At 42.9% G+C, this 25,498-nt stretch overlaps 2 protein-coding genes across 4 annotated transcripts in view; both read right to left on the bottom strand.

Annotated features, from left to right (window-relative positions):
- Nucleotides 1-480: 480 nt before the first annotated feature.
- On the bottom strand, nucleotides 481-1,745 carry LOC143147595 (uncharacterized). 3 transcript variants are annotated; one of them, XM_076312968.1, is made up of 3 exons: nucleotides 1,550-1,745; nucleotides 1,243-1,301; nucleotides 481-984 (listed from the first exon to the last, which is right to left on the bottom strand). In XM_076312968.1, the coding sequence occupies exons 2-3, from the start codon at nucleotides 1,258-1,260 to the stop codon at nucleotides 628-630; spliced, it is 375 nt and encodes a 124-aa protein (XP_076169083.1). In that variant the 5' UTR covers nucleotides 1,261-1,301; nucleotides 1,550-1,745; the 3' UTR covers nucleotides 481-627. The 3 variants fall into 3 exon arrangements, with proteins under 3 accessions (XP_076169083.1, XP_076169084.1, XP_076169085.1); XM_076312969.1 differs by having other exon boundaries at nucleotides 1,592-1,734; XM_076312970.1 differs by lacking the exon at nucleotides 1,550-1,745 and adding an exon at nucleotides 1,371-1,507.
- Nucleotides 1,746-13,659: 11,914 nt separating this feature from the next.
- Nucleotides 13,660-25,498, bottom strand: part of LOC143147052 (uncharacterized) — a 194,606-nt gene continuing 182,767 nt past the window's right edge. Inside the window, exons 10-14 of the mRNA XM_076311913.1 lie at nucleotides 22,111-22,290; nucleotides 18,166-18,313; nucleotides 15,644-15,913; nucleotides 14,585-14,919; nucleotides 13,660-13,999 (exon numbers count right to left, since the gene is read on the bottom strand). Coding sequence (XP_076168028.1) covers nucleotides 13,660-13,999; nucleotides 14,585-14,919; nucleotides 15,644-15,913; nucleotides 18,166-18,313; nucleotides 22,111-22,290 — 1,273 coding nt within the window. The remainder of the gene's footprint in view (nucleotides 14,000-14,584; nucleotides 14,920-15,643; nucleotides 15,914-18,165; nucleotides 18,314-22,110; nucleotides 22,291-25,498) is intronic.

Here is a 25,498-nt window from a genome sequence, read left to right as displayed (position 1 = left end):
CATATTTTGAACTATTTATAACTATACAATATAATATATATGGATATGGAATATAATATAACTTCTATACAATATATATGGATTGAGGAAATAAGTCAACAATAAATATAGGTACACACGTTCAAACTTGAAAATTTGCTATTGAATGCGACCAGCGAGAATTTATATTTCATCCTGGTTATTTTACACAAGAAATGACAGTTGGTAGAGACTTCTTATAATGACCGGAACAATCTCCCTAAAAGAGAATTCACATGTTAGAGAAGGAGGTTACTTCTTCTTATATACAATGGATTTTATTTAATCAGACCAATGTGCTTTCCAAACATTTTCTCTCAGTCTCACCTTAGGTGTACTCTGATCTCTCCAGGGGGTTAAGGTTGAGCGAGAATGCTGGGGTGAAGCAGATGTACCGTCATATGAAGAATACGATCCTGCATCCTGGCCCCCAGGATAACTTCTGCCTTGGTAGGTGCTTGCATTATTAGAGTAAGTATTGGGAGCAGAATAGCATGGGGAAGGTCCGCTACAGTATGTTTGTGCATCTGGTGCTCCTTTAAGATGTGGATACATGCTGCAGGTTTGCAGTTGTGGGTATTCATGTCTAGGCTTAGTACAGGATGTTTGCTACGGAGGACCGCCTGGTACCGGGTAAGACCAATGTCCATGTATAGGTTGATTAGATTGTGGATGATTAGGTTGGGGATAAGTAGGTGGTGGATGATTAGGTTGGGGATATGTAGGTTGTGGATGATGAAATTGGGGATAGATAGGTTGCGTTGGATAAATATTCGGTTGATAAGGAGAATAAGGCTGTGTTCCAAAAGATACATGTGAGGCATTTGTAAAGCCTACATTATGACTTTGAGTATATGGCACAGCACCGGGGGGAAAGGCAGCACCAAGGACAGAGGGCATACCAGGTGGAACCCCAAATGATGTTGCTGGCGATGCACATCCGGGATACTGACTGATAGGTGGTCCCTTTGATATTAAGGCGCAAATTAAAATATACATTCACATTTTTATACATGCCTTCTACAGCTGTTTAAATAATATAGTTGTATGTTTATTACTTTTTAATGTTGTGCAAATATACAAAGGGTTTCAATTAATTTTTTAACCACATAAAGTCCTGTCAATGTTTGGTCAGAAAATTATAAGACACCCCAAATGCAAATATGTACAAAAACACTAAAATTTTGTAATAACTAATGTACCAAACAGATGAATTGTACTCACTTGATAGCCGTAACTCATTTTACTTGTTTTATTGGAGTAAATTATTGGACGTGAAGAATCTGTAATTACAGAAGAGAATTTTCTTATTAAATTAAAAATAATGATAACCGATTACAATATCGACCTACTTAAGATAAACCTCAGAAAAAAGGATTAGGGAAGTTGTAGATAGGAAACGCCCAACGAAAATAATAGAGTTGCTCGTATATTGTATACTTGTTACGAAATATTGACAAATGAGATTACGCTCAACTAAACTTTATGTACAAACGGTAGCGTAATCGATAAGATTTAGAACTTATCTTACTTTTCACAAAATTTTATTATATAGATGCTAATAACTTCGTACTCGTGACGTGTAATTATCCTCAAAGACGCTCAAAGTCACAAAACAGATTATTGCATGAATTTAAGAGAAACATCGTTTCAATGAAAACTGAGTGGGAGAAAAAAAGTAATCGTTTATCGGTTGCTGACGTCAAATTGTACTGAGAAAACCCAGTAACGTTTTAACGAACAACAAATGTCCTGGCAAGCAGGAAAATTGCAAGGTGCTGGCAACACGATAAATAAAATTACTAGATTATGTAGTGTCTCAATGAACGCGGAATAATTTAATGAGAAATGATTTCTTTTATAAAATTAAACCGAAAATATATAATACTTTGTTTCAAAATCGTTACTTTTTCGAAAATAAAAATTTGTCCAAAAAATATTTATTCTACATTTCTAATTAAATTTCCCCGATAATTATCATCTATGATTTATACAAATTTGTTATATTTTTGCATTCATTTTTAAAGTTTGATGTGACAACAGATCAAATTAGGAATATTTTAGCTACATAAACCTAAGAATATTTTCAATATTATGGGTCAGTGTTTGTTACATAGAAGATGTTTAATGTTTTTTGGGGTATGCAGGTCATAGTAGACGTTTGTATTGTGTTAATTTTCTGCAGAGCACCACGACTCTTTTTGCGTTTTTAATCGTGAAAATAGAATCAGTGTTTCCCGTTATCTTGTTCATGGGCCAGCCACAATTTTCTCGATGACTTTGGAATATCCACGACAGCCTGGTAAGTTATCATTGTGATATCTTTGTAATCACATTCTATGATCAGTAAATTGTGTATACTATTTTTTGTTTCATCAGTACTCAGTATGTATGACGAAAGGTCCAAATCAATCTGATACAAGATTTTTAGCACACTCGCTAGATTTCGATTGATCTTAATTCCGATTATTTTTGAATAAGTAACTATCGGTATATTTAGTTCTAACTTTTACCGCTTGCAGCGTTGTAATTTTATTCTATTCTGAATCGACATTGGATATGACACAGTATGGTAATAAACGCCCACGATCCACGAAAAAGTATAGTTTTATGCAATTTTATATATTTATAACGATTAAGGTCTAATACGATAAACATTGACAAATAGAATCCATTCGAACAACTCTGTAGGGTTTTGTGTAACCTTTTAGGTAATCTTAAAAGTTACCGTGAATTACAACATTTGAAAATCGTTGATCTAGAGAATTATAATGGTACACTCGGTCCAAATGTCTAGTTAAACTGCTAATTATTTAGTTAAACGTTTTATTGCATATTAAATAAGGAAAATTATAGGAAGAGGCGGTGGAGCATAGACAAATGAGTCAAGCAATCTTCAAAATAATTTATTAAAAATGTCGCATACTCGATATTCGAATCGGTAATCAATAATGGTATAATTAGTAACTATATGCATGTCGTGTGAGCATGTCTCCGGAGGTTTTGTTCAAATGTTTACGTCTGGCGGTAATCGATCCCTTATTTTTCTCATCAATCATCCCACAAAAGTGACCTACAGGTCGTGCGACACGATATCTCATCAGCGTTAATTGATCGATCTTATTAATGTTATTACATTTCTGAGATTAATCGCATTTAAATTACGCAGGATCATTCTATTGAAAAGAGAATTGTAAATGCGTTCTAACTTTAGATCTCGTTACATTTTAAGTTGCTTTCTTCGATTTATTTTGGCTAACTGACACTTTGTAGTGACGCTACGTTTTCTCCAGTTATTGAATTTATTTGCGTCACAGAAGTGTCTCATCGTTGTAGTAATGACGTCTCGATGAGTTTCACATTCGTTAATAAATGGTGAATCAACGATGAGTCATTGAGGTTATGTACTCTTTTCTCTAACTGTTTCTACGCTCTAACGTTCAATCAGTGTCGTCGACCTGATAGGCACGTTCACAACCAAAGTTCGTGTACGTTTTTTGTATACGCAAGTGTAGTGCGTTTGTGTGTGCGCGCGCACGCGTATGGGTGTGTGTGTGTGTGCGTGTGTCATGCAATGTGTGTATTGTGTGTTATTGTCGGACCTGTTCCTGATTTCACGCTCACCGCAAACCGGATAATCTTTCTTACATTGAAATGCTTCCTTCTTGCGTGCATCTGTTTGTTTATGATCATTTCATTGAAATAACTTAGCGTCAGGAATCGAGAGAATTTCAGGATCTCGAGGTATATCGAGTGTTTCATCTCTTTTGCGATCTTCGTGCACGGTGAGGCTGGTCGAAAATATTCGAAGAAATTATTAGAACGATTCACGAATTCGTGAACTGTATCCTTGATTCGTATAAATACCAAACGATTGGGACGATTCGAGAAGATGAAACCAAGGATGATTCTTTCGATTCGAGGCTGCGTATGGGAACAACGAATTTTGGGAACGTCGACAGTGATGCACTTTGTGCGGGAGTTTCTGTTTCAAGAGCAATTTCATTTACTAACAGTCGGTAATATCGCGCTATGGTTTACCGACCGCCGTTAACATCCCTGTAGTTTCACGTAGAAAATGTCGTCGAATGAAAAAAAAAAAAAAAAATAAAAGAAACGATACTTAATGCTTACTCGTTACTTTTATCGTTTGAAACGATGGTTATTGCGGAGCGTCGAAGCATTCGAAACAACAAGCGTTTTCGGCAGTCTTCGGGAAGAGTTCGCAACCCAGAAAAGTTCTGTGCGACTAGATAAACGAGGCCTGTTCAGCCCCAACAGTCGTCTCCCTTGTTCCTAATTAATGTTAATTATTCAGTAAGTACTAGTAGATCGCAGGACAAGAAAATTGTATACGTAATGGATTTGAAATTATTATCATAGAATTTTATGAAGCGCGTAAAAAAATTAATTTTGCACGTTCACATCTTCGTGGATATTAATTTTAATACAGTTAAATCTTTCGAACAAGGTATAAAAGGTAAAAAAAGTTTGTATCCGTTACTTGTTGGATAAAATTTAGAATATCACTTATCAATTGAAATTACAGTTTCGATATATGTTCGAGGAGTAATATTTCTACGTATTTCAAGACATAATTATTAAAAATATTGAGTTGCGACACACCTTGGTGAACGTAAGGTGTAACTCACGCGAGTAATTGCTTGTTGTGGAATCGTTTATTTACCAATAGCCAATATCAATACAAATAATATAATTATAATTTGCAACGATTACGATGAACTTCTCGATCAAATTTATTTTTGATTCCAGAGTGAAAAATAAACGATTCCGTGTTCAAATCGAAATGCCCCTACCTGCCAATTGGCAACACGTTGCTCTCAAGAGTCGGAACCTTACGCTTCATAAAGGCGTGAATTCGTCCAGTGTCTCGAGATTTCTAATAATTATATCGTAAAAATTAAGCACGAACAAAAGTTATTTTTTACACCGGTATACTCAGGAATACACCATCTCCAACATATATAAAAATTGTTGAAATCGATGAGGAGGCCCATTTTGTGAACAATTGGTGATCTTTTTAAACAACTCAAATTCGTATCACGTTTTCCACGTTTTGTGTTCTAGGTATACTTACTGAAGTATCAACACGACACGATATGATTATTCTCACGAAATTGCGTCCATCAGCGACGAAATCATTAAATGTAGCTAGGAGACGACAACTGGAGGATATCCCTCCACATTCTGGACAGGCCTGAGATAAACGCTACACGAGTCAGTCGATGAGTTCTAAACTCCCTGCTTAACGTTATTTCTTTCTTTTTCCCGCCTTTTTCCTCTCACTCTTCGTTTGTGTGTGTTTCTTTTTTTTTTCCTTTTTTTTTTTCTCCCGTTTCCTTACATGTAAACTGTTCGTCGAGGAATGATTAACTTAATCGTCTTGTGCAGTTTCGTCGGTGTTCACGATTATTGCATCGGCAACATTCACGCTTACTTATGTACATACAATGGAATCGCGCGAATTTCATCAATTCGTCACGCCCGGCGGAAAAATGAAATCGTTCCTCGATTATATTCCGTTTTTCGTTTCTCTTTGCCGGCGTCTCGCATTCGAGACAACGTCTCACCATGGTTCCTCGTGAAACTGTCGTAGAATCGTGACCCCTTTCATGAAAGAATTGCAGAGTAGCTGTCCCCCAACTGACAGTCGCCAATTGCGTCCAATTATTATTTTTGAACAGGTATTGGGCGGTGCTTTGTAACGTTTGAATATATCTCGACGTTGGAACAAATGCATCGGTTAAGGGACAGTGAACTCTCTCTCGCTCGAAATGATGATCTTTAACAAAAAAAAAAAAAAAAACTGAAAATATTCTGTAATCAGACTGTTGAATCCCATTGGAAAATTCACAGAACCTTTGAGATTTGTACCGTCCCGTTTCATTGACAGTTTCGCCAGAGGCATCCAGTGAATCGACGACAAGCATTTCGACCATTAATCCCAGCGCGCTCATGGATATGGTTTACATCGTAATTAGTAACGTACTAATCGTCTACATTAGTTATTCGGTAACTTAGATCGTGATCTAGAATTAGTTTAAAATTCATACGTGTACAGCTTACCATTTATTTACAACCGAGTCGCGATTTCGTTATTTATTTACACGCACACCATTCACGAGGGCCAATTGTTCGCGATCTGATCGAACAATAACTTTCACTCGTAACTTGTCGATCCCGTGGTAACCTGATTCGCTTGTGAATTAACGTGCACGTCGATCGTGCAATTTGCAACGCGGCCACGTTTACTCGCGACCCGCATGATTCGTTTCCTCGCTCGAATAAGTAAAGAACCGGTGTGAAATACATCAGTTCGTCACAGAGGGATACACCGTGCCCCCCCCCCCCCCCAATTAATGCAACCACCGTCGTTGAAACGAGTTACGAGCACAGAGAGCCGAATGTTTATTGTTCGCGCGATCCTCTGGCTCGATGGCCCTCGTGCACTGGTGTCTCTAAACACGGGTCACGTTTGTCGTGCACGATGTCGATAAAGGTTCGCAGATTGATTGCAATTGGACCATTATTATCGTGTGCGCGACCGCGTATCGGTGAACCGTGGGTCCACGCTTGCGCTCGAACCGTGAACGGAGAGTGGACGAGTCCAAATCCGTTTGTTTTATTCTAATACTCGCAACGGAACGAGAATTGTACGGCGGGAGAATCTCCAGGGCGAGAGGGAATTAATTGATCGCTCAAGGTCACCCCCCTCCCCACTCTACGAATTGCGTCAGCCACGAGAACTTAGTTTCACGCCGCTGGCGTGAATCGCTTCCCCCACTTTGTGGCTTCCCTCACTCGGTAGGTTCCCCCACTTCGTAGCTTCCCCCACTCCGTTTCATAGACGCTAGTCGGTACGGTGAGCGTGGCGTACGAGTGACGTTCAGCGGTCAATTGATTCCGTTTCAACCTGGAAACCCCCCTCTCGTGACAACTGGACGAACCAAAATGTCTCGAGATTTTTTCCACGTTGATGTTTGCCCTTGCGCGCATAATTCGAGTCAGCACGGAGAATGTACAGTGTCGTTTGCACCAAGAGCGGCTAACTTTGTCGCGAGCCACATGGTCTCGTCATCATTCGCTCCGTCTCCCACTACTTAGGTTTATTAATGATCGCGTCATTAGTGAAAGGCTGCGGGGATTCCTCAGCGAAGACAAGTGGGGGAAAGAGTTATACGTGGCTTGCGAGCTGTCAGTTAGCCATGCCTGATGCGCGTCATTCTCTCGTTTCGCATTCACTTTTTATCATTTACCCACGATCATCTCTTTTATCATTCTATAATCAATTCGAGTAGCTCGTTCGAAACCATGGGACGTATGTTTGGCTCGTGTCACCATGTTCGAGTTGGAAGTGGGTAAAACGCAAGGTACATGTACAGCTCGACTGAACGAAAGTAAAGTCACATGGACAAATATGATTGCTGGTGGGAATGGGTGGGGGAAACTTTTACTGAACCTGGAGGATGGGCAACTGATGTTTTCAGCTCAGGGGTAATTGGCGAGTCACTACGAGAGATGACGGGTGGGAGTGGGGGTAGGGATGAGTATCCAGCGCGGATAGATACGTCCGAGTTAAGTTCCCGAATTTAGGTACTTTCTCACGTCCTGTTCCGTTTCCACGGCATCACAATTTAATGCGGTTCGTTCGACTGGACAGTTCAATTTTTATTTCTTGCGATATATTTCACTCTATACTCCGAGTTTGAATTTTTACATAACGGATGAAATGTTACTTATCTTTTCAAGATGACTTATATCTTTTCTACTAACTAATATCTTTTCGACAACTATTCGTTATTGGAATCCGGATGAAAATTTTACCCACCTCTTCGCGCATTTAATATGAACATCTCTAATGAATACAAGTGTATTGCTTTTTGTTTGATCAGCGAAATGTCGAGTTCTTTGTTTCTTGTGTCGCGTGGAGAGGGAACGAGCCGTGAAGGGGCATCCCCGGTGGACGTGTTTAGCTCGAGGCGTTGAATGGAAAATGAAGGGGGGACTCTGCGCACTTGCCGATTGACGCATGCGCGATTGGAACCTCGCTCTCGTCAAGCCGAGCTATACAAACGTAAATGTTACGAGTTGGAGTGATTGCGAGCGTGGACTCAGCGCGAAATAACTGCCGCTGCAACCGACAGTGAACCGTTTACCATCACCGTGTGGTCAATAACGTGCCCAAAAGAGGTTATGTTGTTCGCGCACAAGTTGATTCTCCGTTGTTCATCTTCTTCGTCGTTGTTGCATCGCGCCACATCGTAATTCCGCGCTTCGTGTTTTAAAACCTTCGCCCTTCGAGCGACACATACAGACACGGAGACCTTGGCGCGTTTTGCAATTCAGTTCTCGTTAATTCTGACACGTGTCGGTGGTTCTCATGTCTCCTCTTGAGGACAAGGTTCGCGTTCGAGGTTAATCGCGTCGTTGAAACAACGAGAAACGACTCTGTTTGCTCGTGCAGCGATCTATGAATAACGATTCGTTCGCAATGAAACGCTGTGTTTCGTACAGCGTCATTCGCAGAGGCAAATTGTCATCACTTCGTTCGCGAGTATCTCGTCAATGAATGTCACACTCGAGGAAAGAGAACCGCGCTCGTGATTCGTCCAACAGGACGTAGAACTTCATCTCCAATGGCAAGCTTCAGCCAAAGAAGTCTTCCTATCTTACGTGAATGATCTCCCGTCTATAAATGAACATACCAAGATGATTTGATCTTGCGTTTTTGTGTACCCGTTCTCCTCAATCGCTATTGTTAAATCGAGTAAGTTTACGTCGTTTTATCGTGAGTCGCGAGCTACCTTACAATTAGTCGTTGAACATTTTTGATTATTAAGTCTTCGAGGGATTAATCATTCGTTCGGTACCCGTTTGTTTCGATGGTTAACCGAAATCGATCCTTCTTTTTGCAAGCAAACTTTGGAACCCGATGCACGCGAGCGTTCTGTGTAGATTTTACTTCGCAAACGAATCGGTACAGTGTATACGTGTATGCAAAGGAAAATAATAAATGGCAGTGAACTCAAGTCCCTGTTTCAAAATGACGCGCGTCCTAGTCCGATCGTCGTACGGATTTCACAAAAATCCCTGGAGCAAGTGCAACAAGGCAGAGGAGAGGGTAGGGGTCAGGTGGTGACGTGAAAGTAATTCAGTCTTCGATTCTCTGAATCGTCGTGTATCCACGGGGAGAAGAGATTTTGATTTATCGCGTCGACCGAACCGAGAGAGAAATTCTGTTTGCCCCACGGGCAATTCCAGTGGGCGCGCGCGCATTGGTCCCCGGAACGCAAGAGACTTTGCGACTCAAACTATCATCGGAGAAGGAGATGGTTTCGTTGCTCGAGCGAGGCGAGACCTTCCCGTACGAAAAAGTGTCATACCGATTCGTATCGAGCGAATTAATCAGTACGAAACAATAAATATTAACGGCCGTGAACAGGCGAGTCTTCTCATAAGGACGTAATCGTGTACGCGTCGAATTCTCGACGAGAACTTATCTCCCTCTCGTTACGAAATTGTGCTCTCGAGTATTCGTTAAGAGAACATCACCGAATCGCACAGCGACAGTTCGTGGTAGACGGGGGGAATTTTTCGATACGAGGTGTCTGATACTTATGTTGAAAAATTTAACACAACGATCCGATTCGTTTCTTGCTAGAGAATTTTTTTCGCGCAGAGCAGCGCTGTCCAAAGTTCACGGAAGTCGAACCTCACTGTTCCCCGCCATTGTCCGCCATTGCTATGGATGGAGCAAAAATGCGACCGAGTATATACGAAACGAAGATTTTGAACTGTACTTTTTGGGGGAAATTTAGTAATGAATAAAAAATGGACGAGAAAATATTCGCGAAAAGTGACAGTCATTTTGGGTTTCTATTGGTTACGCACGCGTTACTATAGAATAAATATTATACGTCACGCGCTTTACTATGTAGTAAATATTATACGTCGCTCGTGGCGCCTGTGAGCTACTATCATGCGCTCGTGGCGCCTGTGAGCTGCTACCGTGCGCTCGTCACGGCCACTTCCACTCGCGCGTGGTTTCCTTGACGACCGGGTCACGCTCCGCCTAACGGAGACGTGGAGGGGGAAGCAGGCGCCTGAGAGGCGGCTACCATGGACAGCGCTGGTACACGGGACTAGACACTGTGGGTCCAGCGAGTGCTCTCCGTAACGACGGCTGCCCTTTTGGCACTACTTAAAATTATACGGTTAATTAATCAAGTGGAAAGAATGCGGTTTCGCGCGCTTGGAATACATTATAACGATTGTCTTTCGTGAACGTATAATAATGGAGGGTCGGTTACACAATTGTTTTCGGTGTTCGACTGTGGCTTTCGTTTGTCGCGGATTTCCCCGACTGTTTTCTTAATTATTGTTGCGTGCACGGTGAAAACAGCGAGAAAAAACGATGGCGGTGCTTCCGGCTAGCTGACAGCGACGTGTTTTCGATCGTGCGCTGTGTGTTTTTTTTCTCCGTTTCCTTTTCGCTTTGATTTTCTTTTCTAACTTCTTCCCCGTTCGTTCGTTCGTTCGTTTTGTTTCGTATTCTGCTTCTGAGGATTCGACTTCCTTATTCTTCTTGTCCTATGCTTATCGGCTAGTAGTAAAGCGGTTCTGTACAGGCCTCCGTTCGCAACTGTGTTTCGTGAAAATAAAAAAATTAATTAGGAAATATTGGACGCTGGTTCGCGATAACTATCAAGAAATTTGTTCTAATCCTGAAGGGGATTCTCGAGTCGAAACAACCATTAACGTTATTGGATCTTCGGTGTTAGAACCAATCATCGCTGAATCGTTGGTTTTTCGAGATTTTCATATCCGAAACAAGTATGGAACTTTCGGGACCCTAATTTGCCTGCGAACGGAGACGCGTGCTCAAACATCGTTATCCGATACAAATAGATAAATAATCAATTATGTACAAGTATGAACAAGGTGTACAAGTGATGGCGTCGGGTGTTGCCGCGTTGATCCTTGATCCGTCACAGTTCCCGTGTCGATTCTCGTCGACTACACCCTAGCCGGGTGTAACAATTCTTAACGGAGCACAGCTCCGCGGAAAACAGCATTTATATATATCACATAATTTCAGGCTACCATAGGTTCTACCTTTCGTACTCGTTCTTCCCGAAGTCTTATCACTAGTGTATGTAATTATATTTATGTCGCCTAAACGGTAATCACTCGAAACAGTTTGGTCAGTATCTCTAGTTTGAAGTTACCTCTGGCTGTATCATTGAGGTTAACGCAAATCGACGACCCTATTCCTCTTCTAGCACAGTTCCAAGTAGGTCTACTATATATGAAGATTAGGCGAAGATTAAGACGGGACACGTTTGGTTGTCACATCGGTGATTCTGCCTTCCAAAGTCGAAACATTAACCGACCGTTCAAGATTAGATGATTGCTTCTCTGTTTGAGCAACAGAGGGCATTAGCTCCGCAGATTTGCGCGAAAAACGACAGATGGCGCGGCGGAGTCGACAAATGGTATGGCGAGAGGTTAGTCGCTCAGTGGTCTTCAGAGGCCGATGGATTTTCTCTCGACTACAAGGATCGGGGCATTGACTACTTTATCTACAATTCTTTGTGTACATAGTTAAGTGAGTGCATTCACGCAAGGGACACTAGCATCTCGTGTGATACCGTAGTGTCTGTAGAGTAGTTGTGCCCTCAACATTGCCAACCACCGAGTGTTTCACAAGGAAGAACGAAAATTGTTTAAATTCCTTCCATAATTTCTGACACTTTAAAGGAAGTTACTGTCTTCTCCGTTGGAAGCGTTCGTCTTCAGTTTCTGTCTGTCGAACGAAAGATCAAGAAATGGGAGAGTTGAAGGGTACTCGTCGATCCACGCTCTCCTCAACGAAATGCCTCGGTTCACCTGAACAACGTCGCGCGTCTCGTCGATCTTTCGATCGATTGTCGTACAGAGGATCATCTCTCGCGGCTTACCAAATAAAGGAGAAGGAGAGAGTGAACGGGGAGTATGGAGCCAACAGCGAGTCGGCTCGTGCTTAAAATCTTGTCTTCGCCAACCCGTCGAGAAGCTCGACGAACGATTGAACGACTAGTGCGAGTGTCTTAGCTTGTTCTCTGCTCGATGTCTCGGATGATCTTTCGTCAACGCATCCCTTATTTCTTTGGCTTTCCATCTGGCACGAGGTTCAACAGAATTTCAGGCTTCTCGATTGCCAACGTCGATAATCTGGGTTAAGGAGACGATTAAATCATCGTTAGCCACCCAATCGATCGGTCCAGGCGAGTCTAATCGTTAAGTCTCGATGATTTATCTTGATAGAGCTTCGAACGATCGATCGGTACTTGGTCGACCGTGACTCATAATCGGCGCTAAGCTACACTACCAGCGAAAACGATATCACCTAGGATTTCATTACTTATTGTCCTCGTTAAAGCAACTCGATATACTCTTTCATGACCTGGTAACACGTTACCAGGTTGAAAGTCGTCCAGTCATCAGCTGCATCGCGCAAAACGTCTGCTCACCGAAGTTCAACTACGTTGGGCATGGTCTAAGATCACCTATGCGCTATTTGGCAAACTCTGTGTCACGAAGTCCACCTGAAGTACATCTACAGGGTCCCTGGCCAATGGCCAAATAACGAGTTGATGACGGTTAACATCCAAGTAACACCATGGTTAACACCACATCTCCCCAAAGCAATGCAAATAGCTGTGGATGCGTTGGAAAGTGGATTACAGAGCCTCGAGTCAGAGGGGTTCGAAAGTTGTTTCTAACTTTGATTGATTGATTCAAACGTCACTCTAAATACTTCCATAACTTTGCTTCGGTTGGAAGTTATCCAACTTTGGCTCTCATTGGTCGAATATTTTTGATGTTATTTGCTCGATATGACTTACTGACGAGTCTACTAGCAGATTCAGTTTGAAACTCTATGACTTGTGCTCTTTTATACTCCTAACGCAAAGCAAACACTGACAACGAACATACTGTCACCTCGAAAGCAGCTAGTGTCCCTCTGACTCGAGTACCTCTAAGGTGGGTAGCCGAGAGTTTAATAAAAGGAGAAGGAGCTAAGTGATTTGCGTGGAATCAAAGCCTCAAGACAGCTACAACACGTCTCAAAGCCTAGACTCTGCGCTCCTAGCAAACGGTTCGAGCAAAGGGTCTGAAGAGATTCGATTGAACAACTGCTTCTAAGCGCGTTTCTCGCGTGTATTCTCAAAGCTAGCCTGAGCCGCGTGGATGATCGAGTGTTCCCCCGGAATTGAGGTTCATTCGGTAGTCCAGGTGAGCGTCATCTAGGGGAGCCTCGATGAAGCAAGAGGATCCAGAGAAGTTTCTGAAAACTGTCGATCTCTCTGTGACAGAAGGAACCGGGACAATCGCATCCAAGTCATCGAGCAGCGAACCATCGATTAGAGTGGAGTCCACCGCTCGAGCGGCGTATTCTTGCGGGGTGGCAGTTCTGCGCGTTATGCGGAGGCGGTGATCGCCGTGATGGCGTCCCGTTCAGGAGGACACCAAGCAGAGCACGAGGCCACGGCGACCAACGAGCATGACCGACGACGGTGATCGTCACACGGTGGTCACGCGGTCTACCTCGACGTATCGCACAGAACTGTCGCTGTGTCAGCAGATCACTTCCTTCCCGTCGATGATCGCTGTTTCCGAGGAAATGCTCTTGAGCCTGTGCTGGGATATCGAGCGGTTCGCCCGTTGTCTGCAGATGCGCCAGATTACAAAGAAGATCACGCCCAGGATCGTAACAATGGCGAGGATACCGAGACCCAGATGGAGCGGTGGTAGCCGAAGGAGTACCGAGCAGTGCGTCAGGGCCTCATCGTAGCCTGACGGACAGTGTGATATGCCGTCGCACCAAAGGGATGCATTTATGCAGGCGTCGAGTTCGGGACAACGTTGCTCGCAGTCCCGTGGCATTTGCAGGCCTGCTGACGATGTCACCGTTGGCCTGGGAACATCGATCGAAGCTTTAGTCAGATTTGTCGGTGTTTGGTAAAGAGACTAAAAGTTCGAAAGCTTCATTGGGAGAGCTGAACTTACGGTATGCCCCTTCGAATAGCTCTATTCACCGCTGATCGACGATTAATGTTCGATAGACCATTCGAAGGATGAGTTGGCAATTTGGGTATTGGTCTCTTGTTAAGGATCAATGACAGGAATAAATACAAGTCGATGGGTAACTTCTCTTGCTACTTCGTCGCAGCGCAAAGAGATCGTTGAATCGTGAGGATAGAGATAGCAGAGGACTTTAATGGTTAACAATGCCCAGGAGAAAGTTTACGGGATTTTGATGACAGAGGGATCCTGCGAGTCACGGGAAGATGACACAGGATTGCAAAATAGAGTACAGGATATCGTACTAATTTAATTTAATTAGGAATGAGGATTTATAAGGGCGCACAGATTCAAAGTCTGATCCGTAATTTTTGAAATGCAACTTTCTAAGCGAAGCTGACGTTGTATCCAACTGTGAACATTTCACAGACTCCAACACTTGTGGACATCTCGATTGGATAGTTTCGGAATCTCTTACCTCCTGGCGAGCTCCAGCCACGTGACCGTGTACGTGTCCGGTTCCTTGATGATAAACTCCACGGCCATGGTTCTGACAGGGTCCTGGCCCGGCGCCAAGATCACGGCGTTATTGCTGACGGCCCAGCCGTCGCTGAACACCTCCACCACGTGGTGTCCTGATTCTGACGGCGGTTTTGGGCACACCGAGACCCGGATCGCGCCTCCTGTGTGCACTACGATGCGATTCTTCGTCATACACTTGCTCGTGTTCGACATTATCGTGCCGTGAATCTTTACGTAGAGATATTGATTGGGACCTGGGTCAATCAGCCACGGATGTTTCTCACAATTTTTCTGAAAATAGAACAAATTAGGAGACGGTGATCCAATACTGCGAGTCTTGTCCCATTGTAGTTGACAATTTCTCAAAATAATTTCTGAAGGGTGTTTACGGTCTCCTGACCACTACTACTGCCTACTTAAGCACTGTCCAGTGTAACAGGCCCCTACGCGTTTGCTTCCCCTTCCAACCATTCCTCCCTCATACAACTAAAGAGCCAGCTATGTCATGCCAGCGTCTCAGTACGAAGAAAGCTCATAGATGCTGCGCACGACACACTGCGTCAATGTCACGTTCAAACGAGAATGAGACAGCTCCAGAGATCTCACGAGACCTGACCCGGACAGTGCTGTTCTACTTTCTCATAAAGACTCACCGAAACCAAAGTTTTCAAGTTAGGATCCCTACAAGCGACCTAACCAGGTTATCTGCCTAATTTCTTCCCGTTGAAGCTATCTTCCAAGGCTATCGAAAGTTAATCGTCCAGCCAGATCACTAAAACCGTAGTCGACTAGATCGTCCTGTCAAGAATTTTCAAGGGTACTTCTCTACCTCTGCCCTGTCCATTCTACGTCTACTCTTAGATTGGAACATCCTTGTAGACATTCAGTTCCATTTTACAAAACGGTGGATCCTTCTATCCGACTACGACATTAGAAAAAGCCCGAGTGACCTAAATCTTTAATAGACGATCTACCCAGGTTGTCTATTCGACAACAATGAACGGATTCACCTCACCTCCTCTTCGTCCAGGATGGGCGACGTGTACTTGATTTCCCCCGATGGTCCTCTCACTCTGCGTTTCTGCAGACAGGGGTTGGTCTTCACGAAGTCCCAGCTGCCCTCGAAGAACAGATTGTTGTAGTCGTCGAGGGCGTCCATGAACAGCACGGTGAAGTGGACCTCGACGATGTTCGACGTGGACTTGACGTTCATCGGTAGCGAACGATTCGAGCAGAAGCAGTCGCGTTGAACGGGGGGTGCGTTTGGCCACGGTTGATCGAGCACCTGTGGATACACTCGATGATATTTTGCTGCGTCTGCATATCGTTCGCGAATTAATTAGCCCTGCCGATTGTTGCAATCGGTGGGCCACGATCACGGGGCACGGTGTAAACAAACGTGACACAGCATTCGGGCGCAGGTGATACTAATTATGCTCGAAATTCGCGGCTGTCGTAAATTCTCGAATCGATAACGAACGCGACGACCGCGATCGAAGAGGAGGGGACGAAGGGGGCTAGCTTTCCATTCCGTCGGAATTTCAAATTTATTCGACACCACGAGAGACGCGTTCATCCAGCGTTTCGTTTGGGTACCCCCGTTGATCAGCTCAGGGAACTGGTGTAAATTTCTGACAAAGTTCCGAATGAAAACGCAGCCTCGTTAATTACAGGTCGCGAACATTAATGGAGAAACTATCGGTGACTGGGTTCTTTCGATCGCGTCGAGGTGAAACTTTAAATTAAAATTACTATCGTAATCTGCTTCGACTCTCTTTGTTTGGGAACTCGCCACGTATTCTTTCTCGGGTCAGACTGATCAACGACGCGTAATCAAAAACAGGCAGGTCAGAGAGGTTCTGACGAATGGAACGGTGTTGAAATCTCGCTGTACCGCGCGTGGGTCTTTGTTGACCCAGACAGATGTGTGGCTTAGATATACCGTTGGTAGAGCTTTCATTGGAAATGAAGAAAAGTATGATAAAATAATGGAAATACGATTCCATTTCGAAATTACCGGGAATATGTACCAACCCTTGCTGTACCGCGCGTGGGTCTTTATTGACCCGCACAGATGTGTGGCTTAGATATACCGTTGGCAGAGCTTTCATTGGAAATGAAGAAAAATATGATAAAATAATGGAAATACGATTCCATTTCGAAGTTACCGGGAATATGTACCAATCCTCGCTGTACCGCGCGTGGGTCTTTTCGGACCCAGAGGGACTTTTTTATTGCTCAACGAGACCGTCGGTTCTTGTTAGAAGTGACGAAAAGTAAAATAAAATAATGGAATCTTTGTTCGAAATGTTTATGGGAATGAGGTCACGTTAGGGGTCCGTTTGGACCCAGGTCTCTCTCGTGGTTGTTCAAACCGCTGGTATTGCGAGGGCTGATCCTCGTACAGGACGTGTCGCCTGAATTCGCTTTGGTTTATGAATCTAACGGTTCGAGCTTCTGGAAATATTGACATTTTGTACGGCACGAGTTGTACTATTGGGTAGCAAATATTTGACTCGAAGCGTCCTGTTAGTTTTTCACAGGCACTACAGTTTGTTAACATTTCGATGTTTGTGCGTGAGTGGGTAAACCTGGCGAAGCGGAAGATTGGTGGAGGGACGTGACCAGCGTGATTCTTGAAGCGGTGAATTGGTCATGTCCTGACTACAGTGTTATTTAGTATGGTACGTTATAGCTTCATAGTCGTAGTATTCTGAGCGGCGAGTCACGGAGTATAGGATTTTCGTTAATGGAGAGACCAAAATAATGCATTCAACACTGAGGTACAAGTGTCGTGGGCACATTAATACTTTAATAAAGATTTGTACAGGTGCTGATGTTATTCGACTGACACCAAATTGATGAAATTACTCACCGAGAATGATAAATAAATAACAAATAATACGTTTTTAAACGTACCATGCTTCAGATTCTATCTCAAGTATTTTTAAGATACCTGTCGATTATGTCTACAAAGATTTACATTTATTCAGAAAAAATCTTGCCGTCCTTAAAGAAATCAATACTTAAAAAACAATCCGTACACGAGACGATAGCGATAAACATTCACAAATTCTAATTTCATTAAATTCCGAGCATTGAAATCTGATAAAACCATCCCGGGTTGGCAACTGAAAGATCCCAGAATCGGAGGACGTCGAACTTGCTTATGTTTTCCGTAAACGTTGATATATTTTTACGAGAATTGGTGGGAACACGTGTCAGAGTGTACACTTTCAGCATATCCGGGAAACATTTATACCAGACGTTCCGTATCGTCCGAAGAAAATCACGAAAGTCGTCACTTTTCGGCCTGAAAGATCACGTCCCGTCTTCACTTTCCAAGTTTGCACAGTAGTCCAATTGTTAAGTTTCCGATAAATCGTGGTACAAAGGGCTGTTCGTTAACTCCATCGAGAAGGTATTACGTAGCCGGAACGTCTGGGTGTAAATATTTACCAACTCCGAACGAAACGGTTCAATCGTGGATAATTAACACCATGTTCGGTAATTATTTGCTGGAATTCGTTTATGTACCTTTAGAGAGAAGTTCTCGGTGCCCACGCAGAGAAGTCGATGAAAGTCGGGGCTGGAAACGCTACGGCAGCTCCGATTCCCGTTCAGCAGCTTGTTGAACCTCAGCTTGACGATCTCATCGTGCTCACCCTCGAATCGGTACACGCAGCTGGAAAATCCGTTCTGGCCTGCACTTTCAGGACTTAATCGAATCTACATGGCCGGTCGGCCGCGCAAAGGAGTCGCATTCCCGATCGATACCGCACGAGGAGATTACGCTAGGTGCATCGAATGACCGGTGGTTCGTTAATAGGCGACCAGGCAAAGCGATTTCGATGTCAGACCATCAGGGAGACTGGCTCGTCTCGCCTCACCACTTCAACTAACGTGTCTCTACGACCGGATTATGTACTTCGCGCTTCTAAGCGGACGCCCGCCGATCCCCGGGGATTTTCCGATTTCGTTAAGCTGCGGTGTTTTCGATTAACACTCATCGCGAGAGGCAAAAGTACCCCGGGGAGAAAAAGAGCTTCCTTTAGAACACGTTCCACGGTAAACGCAAACGGACACAAGGATCACCATCTACGATATTAATTATTTTTATGCGCAAATCTTTCGGTTGGTTACTGTTCTGGAAGATCTAGCAAACGTATCTCTTGTCGCGCTTAAGTGCTGGTTTTTATTTTTTTTTTTTAGGTTAGGAATAGGAAAGGAGGGACGGTTGCGAATTTGTTTTTGGAATCGACCGATACACCAAGAGCGTTTCGAAGCGATACAACAGTTAACGCAAATTGATAACTTTCGATAACTATTGATTTTATCTTCACGGGAGTATTGGCAACGGTTCGGCGAGATTCTCACGGTGAAAATGAACCCAAACATGACCATGTTCGGATGATTTTTTTGGATTGCTCGTTATACGAGGAATTTTTGAAAAATTTTTGACCGCGTGTAATCAAAAAGAGTCCGAATACGGTCATGTTTGGACTCATTTTCATCGGGGGAACCTCGCCGATTCATTGATACGTTTCTCACGAAGATACAATGAGAATTGTAGGTGCAGCACCGCTTCGAAGTTTGCGAAGAGCGGTGAGGAAGATTCGGTACGTTTTATCAAGGCGCAAAGACGACGTTTTAACGAGGAGTTACCGTATCTTTACATTCACACATGTGCAACGAACGCGTTCAGTAATGTATACTGTTGATTTGTTGTTGGTTTGAAAAGAGCATTTTCCAACAGATTTTTTATCCAGTATTTGTTCGACCGGTTTTTTTTCCTGTTCGAAAAACTTCGCTGCAATGAACGACTGTCTCGCGACAACGCGAGATTTCGTGTCCCCGCGTGACCTATACAACGGAATTCTATTTTAACAGTAAACAATAACGCCAAACGACCAGTCAGATTTCCCGATGTTTGCTCGTCCCCGTTCGTGGCGCGTGACACGAAAAAATCAAACGTAGGTACTGTGTTCATTGCAGATAACGACGCGCTGTTATTTCTCCCTTTATCGCGAAACGGAATCTCCCGCCGTGTGTAATCGTCCTCCAGGATCTCCGTAAAGAAAGGCTTGCCTTGCTCTCGACACATAACGTTCGCTTTACGACCCCATAAACCACCTAGTTCAGTTTAACCGGTGTCTTTCTATCGTTTCGTCGATTCTCGGTCGATGGACACAGAAAATCCATGTTACACGATTCACCGTTGGACTCTTTTCGAATTTGAAATCGAAATCCTGACGAAAGACTCGAAGGTCCGGTTACATTGTAGCAGTAAAGTACAGTACTCTTCCAAAGTCCACGAAACCACCCACAGGAAGAGTCTCACGTATCTCAAAACGTCTCTGTACGAGCCTTTGTGCGCGAGAAAGTCGATGCTGTGCGAATGGGTAGTACGCGCGAGGTTACGACCAAATGGTTTGGCCGCTCAAGGTCACCGAGCGACTCTACTTTCACCGCTACAGTTCGACCTCTGTTGAGGTCCACAGGACGAGCCCGAACGTCTCTCACAAAATTTGTGGCCTTGATGCGCATGCCTCGAAACTAATCCAAAAGTTCCAGTTAACGTCCATCTTGAAATTATTTACTTTTCGAGATGCAGATCCGGATAATCGAATTTATCTAGGAATTAATATGAAAACGGAACCTTCTCGCGAACAATTTTATTCGATCTCTCGCGTTAAATAAATAATCGTTTGTTTGCATCCGTTTGTCAGATTTTCAAGTAGCGCGTTGAAATGAAAAATTATTGCACGCTGAGGAACAAATGGTATCGGGACTTTGTTGTAATTTTCCGATTGGTCTTCGGGCACGGAACAAGGCTGTGAATTTTTCGGGACAGAATTTCGAACCCACTCCGTATATTTTAATCTGTGATTTCTGGAACGGTTCCAGTCGCGATCCGCAGAGAAAACATCGGCTCTCTGTCCTTTGCTCTCTGTTGGACCTCGAAGGGGGTCGAGGAACTGGCGATTGTGGAATAGAAAGAAAGTTTAAAAAAAAAAAAAAAAGAAGGCGCCCGCGCGCACACTTTCGTCGTGACGTACACACAAAGGGACTATTTACGGGGCGTTATCGCTTTGCAGGTCGAACAAAGGGACGCGCTGCTGACGCGCTGCTGACGCGCGTCTCATTCGAAATCGCGAAATCGCTCGTGCATAAAGGGGCAGCGTTAAAGCCCCGGCGGATAGGGCGCGGAAAGAGAAAGAGTTTGTCCCCGTTAGGTCTGTCTTTATTTTCTTAGAGGCGGGGCATTTTAAGCGGACAGATCGCGAACACACCCTTCCGATTTTTTTAAACGTTTCGATCGGGCCGTACGATCCCTGTTGATCTTCTTTACGGCCGATTTAATTCTCGTACCGTTATTCGAATCGCGTTTGAATCTTCTACCATTGTCGATCATACCGAGCCTACAGGGTGTTTCAGAAATACGTGTCCACACCTCAGGGGATAAATCTACTTACTGAAACAAGTGAAAAGTGTCGTACGAATGTACGTTTTAAATACTGTAATTTTTTTATTTATGGGCAACGATAGGGTCATTTTTGACCCGGAGAAATTTTTTTTTATCGTTCAATTACACCGTTGGTATAATTTTCCTTAAAAATTAAAAAAAGTATCAGCGAAACATCAATGTGACTGTACACATATACTTTTGGGTAGTTTTTTGCAAAAGTTCATTTTCGAGAAAATTAATTTTGGGAAATTGTTAAGTACATACTGAATAGGGAACGACTCGTCGATGTGTCTGACCATCGCTAGGTATTTCTACTTCTGTTGAAATTTTATAAATATTGACGGTAGGCACGGTAGTATTCGTTTTAACTTGTTTAAAATAATAAATGGTCAGAGCACGGGTGATATCATCCTGCCACCATCAAATTTTGGACAATTTAACGCAAGTAGAAATAACGAGTAATGGTCAGACGCACCAGGCGAATCGTATTCAATCGCCCCACACGTTTTCAAAATCGATTTCCTCGAAAAGGAAACATTGTACGAAAAAATTTTATACCAAATTTTCGATTCATTTCTTTATGAAAAATTCAATTCATTGATCAGATATTTCTTTTTAAAAAAAATATTTAATCGATTACTCATTATTTATAAATTACACAATCTGTGTAAATAACCAACAAAGAGTCGTTACATGTAAACGTAAAAGATAAATTGTTACATATAAATTGTTAAAATGAAACAAATAATATAATTATTTATTAATAAATTGTTTGTAGAAATTGCGTTCGTATACACAATTTCTACAATTCATTGATCAGATATTTCTTTTTTAAAAAAATATTTAATCGATTACTCATTATTTATAAATTACACAATCTGTGTGAATAGCCAGCAAAGGGTTTAACATTTTCAGTTCATCAGGGAGTCACGAACCGGCGTGTAACTCTGTAGGTAAACAAGCGTTATCCGCGTCGCTGATAAGAGTGTAGCCAGGAAGGGAAATTCTCTCACCTTATATTTTTCGCTCCGCCGCGGCCGTAAAGGAAAATATCGCGCGGCGCCTGGAATCTACGATCAGGGTAATGATCCCGATTGCGGCTGTAGAAGATCCTCGAGCACGGCCCGCTACCGTATGGATCTCCATCCTGATGAAGATCGACGAACTCGTACAGGGCGCGGAAATTCACCGGCCTGCGGGGCAGAGACAGATTCCACGATCATCGTTCAGTGTCATTCCACAGCTCGTTAGCCTACCAGGCGCGGGGGAACGAGTTATTTCGTTGCCCCGAAAATGTCTACGTGTTGTTCCCCGTTGAAATCTACGTTAACTCGTCGTTAAACTTGAGTAATCGCGATCGTTCAGAGCCAAGACTAAATACAATTTCAGTTACCATTTCGATCGAAATGGATAAAGAAACCATCGAAATGTTCCTCGAAGAACAATCCGCCCACCCTGTACGTGGAATATGGTATAAAGTTTTAGGCACTTCTGCAATTTTAAAGCTGGAGTTTCTAATTCAGTTTAATGGTAAACATTCGTCAGTTTACTCTGCTTCTTTTTAGGTAGAATTTAATTCTCCTTTAAATTGAATTTAAATTAATTTTCTTTCACTTATGTACATATTCGTGTTTAGATAGTTACTCGCAAAACTATCCGTCCACCCTGTGTAACTATCCAAGTATTTAATTAATTTTAAAACCGGAGTTTCTAATTCAATTTAATGGTAAATTTTCGTCAGTATACTCTACTTCCTTCCAGGTATAATTTACCTCTCTTTAAGATTGAATTTAAATTAATTCTTTTTCGTTTATATATAGATGTATACACTCCATCACAAAACTATCCGTTCATCCTGTATAACATGTTCCAAGTGTTTGATTAATTTTGAAGCTGGAGTTTCTAATTCACTCATTAATTTTCTCTCGGTTAAGAAAATTTGTTCAAAATCTCGTTCAGAACGCTTCTCTTCTTTACAGATCGCAATGTAAACGAATAAGTTCAATTGATAAACTTCGTCCCTATCGTTGATCAAATTCTTCGTTTTATTGTCGACGTGTCAATGAACGATCAACTTATCTTCACCAAGAGGAGTTACACACAACTTTCTATCCTAATGCAATTTTTTAATTTCAATTTCAACATTTTCTGACCCCGGTTACAAGATCACTCTACAAATAATATTTAATCAGAAGGTTCCGAATTTGTTGCACAATTCCTCGGAGTTGGGATAAATTCGTCGCGATGGAACGTCAACGATACTCGTGGCACTGCCCGTTTATTAATTCTACGCGCACAAGGGACGTTCCCTGATCAAGAAATTATCCGTTGAAAGGGGTTGATAAAGGCAAGAAGAGAGAGGATGGTCGTTTCAAGTGGAAGAAGGATTAACTAGACCGTGCGACGCATCCGCGGTTCCGTGTGCTCTCGTGTCGGATATCACGCTTGAACACGCGTCCCGCTCTCAGGTCTCTATGAAAAATAAAATGTAAATAACCCCTTTGCTACCCCTTGCGCGACCTGGCGGCTGAAGGAACGTCGACAGCTCACCGGGGATAATTATGGAAATATTGAACGCTCGGCGTCGTACGCTACTGGACAAATCCCTATGGAAAGTTAATCAACTACTCTCGACGTTTTAATTTTAGTTCCATTCCGTCATCCATCGTGAATTTTGATTTTATTTATATCCATCTTTTTTTATTCCTCGTTTGGCACTTTGCCTCTCATGGAGGGATCATCGATCGCGACAGGTTAGGAAGGTTCGATAAAAAAAGAAATAATCTCGCGCAATGTTTGAAAATCGGTAGCACGAATTGTTATCAATAAGTGAAGCGCGGGTAGAGGATTTCTTATCAGAAATGCTCGTAACGAATTTGATCAATAACCAAGGTATTAGCACTGTTTGGGCGAGGACTTGAAAACGGGGATACAATTTTTCTTATGCAAAGTTTTCTAAAAGGTCAAGTTCGAATTTGATTACTACTTGTACTGTTTGGATGAGAATAGTTATATCGTCGAAAGGTAACTTGAAAACGGGGATACAATTTTCTTATGTAAAGCTTTCTAAAAAGTCAAGTTCAAATTTGACTATTACCTGTACTGCTTCTCGTTCTAAGATATATATACATTTGCTACCCTCTTATTTTCGACCTGGAAAAACATCGATCGAATTCGTTAAAAGGTAGTCTCTGAAAACTATTATTTAATATGGATCGAATTTGTTTTAATATCGTCTACAGGCATCGTTGTAGAAAAAAATTTAAGATGTATTTAAAAACCAGTAGGTGACCTTGAAATCTTGAAAAGGACACATTTTCGCCAAAGTCAATATTTGAAGAGTTATCGGGGCGGTTCAAAGTCACGTGTCTTTTGAGCTATTGCATATAGACACAGGTGTGTGTGTGCATTTTCAACAATAGCCACAATTGTTCGAGCAGAAACTGGGAGTCGTTGTCTCGAATAAATTTATCCGACTTGCGTCAAAAGGAACGAAATGCTCGAATCCCGAGAAAAAGACACCACCGTCCTACCCCGTAACCCCGGCAGCTAATTAAACGGGTATTAACTTGGACTCGGTTTTAAGCACACGAAGCAAAACGTCTGAAACTTGTTCGGGAATTTCACTCGGTGGCACGGTATATTCGGAGACCTGCGTTTCCCTGTTCGTTGTACAGGAAAAATCACTTCTTATAAATAAGTGATATTGGGAGACGGGAGGCGCAGAAAACGGAAGAAAGGCGAGACAGGAACGGAAAACGTGCAAGGGCGGCAGATATTGCGCGGCGTGTCCTTAAAAACCTCCGCATTCTCCGCGCGTAACGTACTCTGTATCGATTCCACGAGCCAGTGTCACGAGCAAATTTCGTCAGAATTTATATTCAAAGGAACATTCAAGCCTAGAAAGGACTGGGGAATGGTCGATCCCGTTAACCTTTCCACCCGGTCCCCGTGGTACCGTTTGAATCATGGTGAGGTTCCCCTGACACAATCAGCACCTTCCACGGTCCAGTTCTCTAGCGATCCTTGGTACCGGTGAACCAGTGTCTCGAGTAACCAATTCTCAAAAGGGCTATTTCGCAGAAAGCGTTGGGAACGTTTCCTGTTTGTCTTTAACATGCCTGTCTCCACTTTGGATCTCAGCGCACAACTGTTGTTCCCTCGGGCTGGGGATTGAGGTACTCCTAATCAACGCGGCTGCACGACCACATTGGTAGGTGCAAAGCCTTTCTAAACATTCTACCGCATGGCCAGTAACCGGGTTGATTAGCCGCAATTAGCTAGGCAAGCTTGAACTTTACCCTCGCGATATGGGGATCATCGATTGTGCTACTGGTTGAACTTCGTCGACCGATTTCGAAGACTCTGCATCCTGTCGATAGTGGGATTCGAGTGGAGATC

This window comes from Ptiloglossa arizonensis, chromosome 5 (genome assembly GCF_051014685.1).
Source record: "Ptiloglossa arizonensis isolate GNS036 chromosome 5, iyPtiAriz1_principal, whole genome shotgun sequence".
NCBI classification, from domain to species: Eukaryota; Metazoa; Arthropoda; class Insecta; order Hymenoptera; family Colletidae; genus Ptiloglossa; species Ptiloglossa arizonensis.
This window is presented reverse-complemented; position numbering and strand designations above follow the sequence as displayed.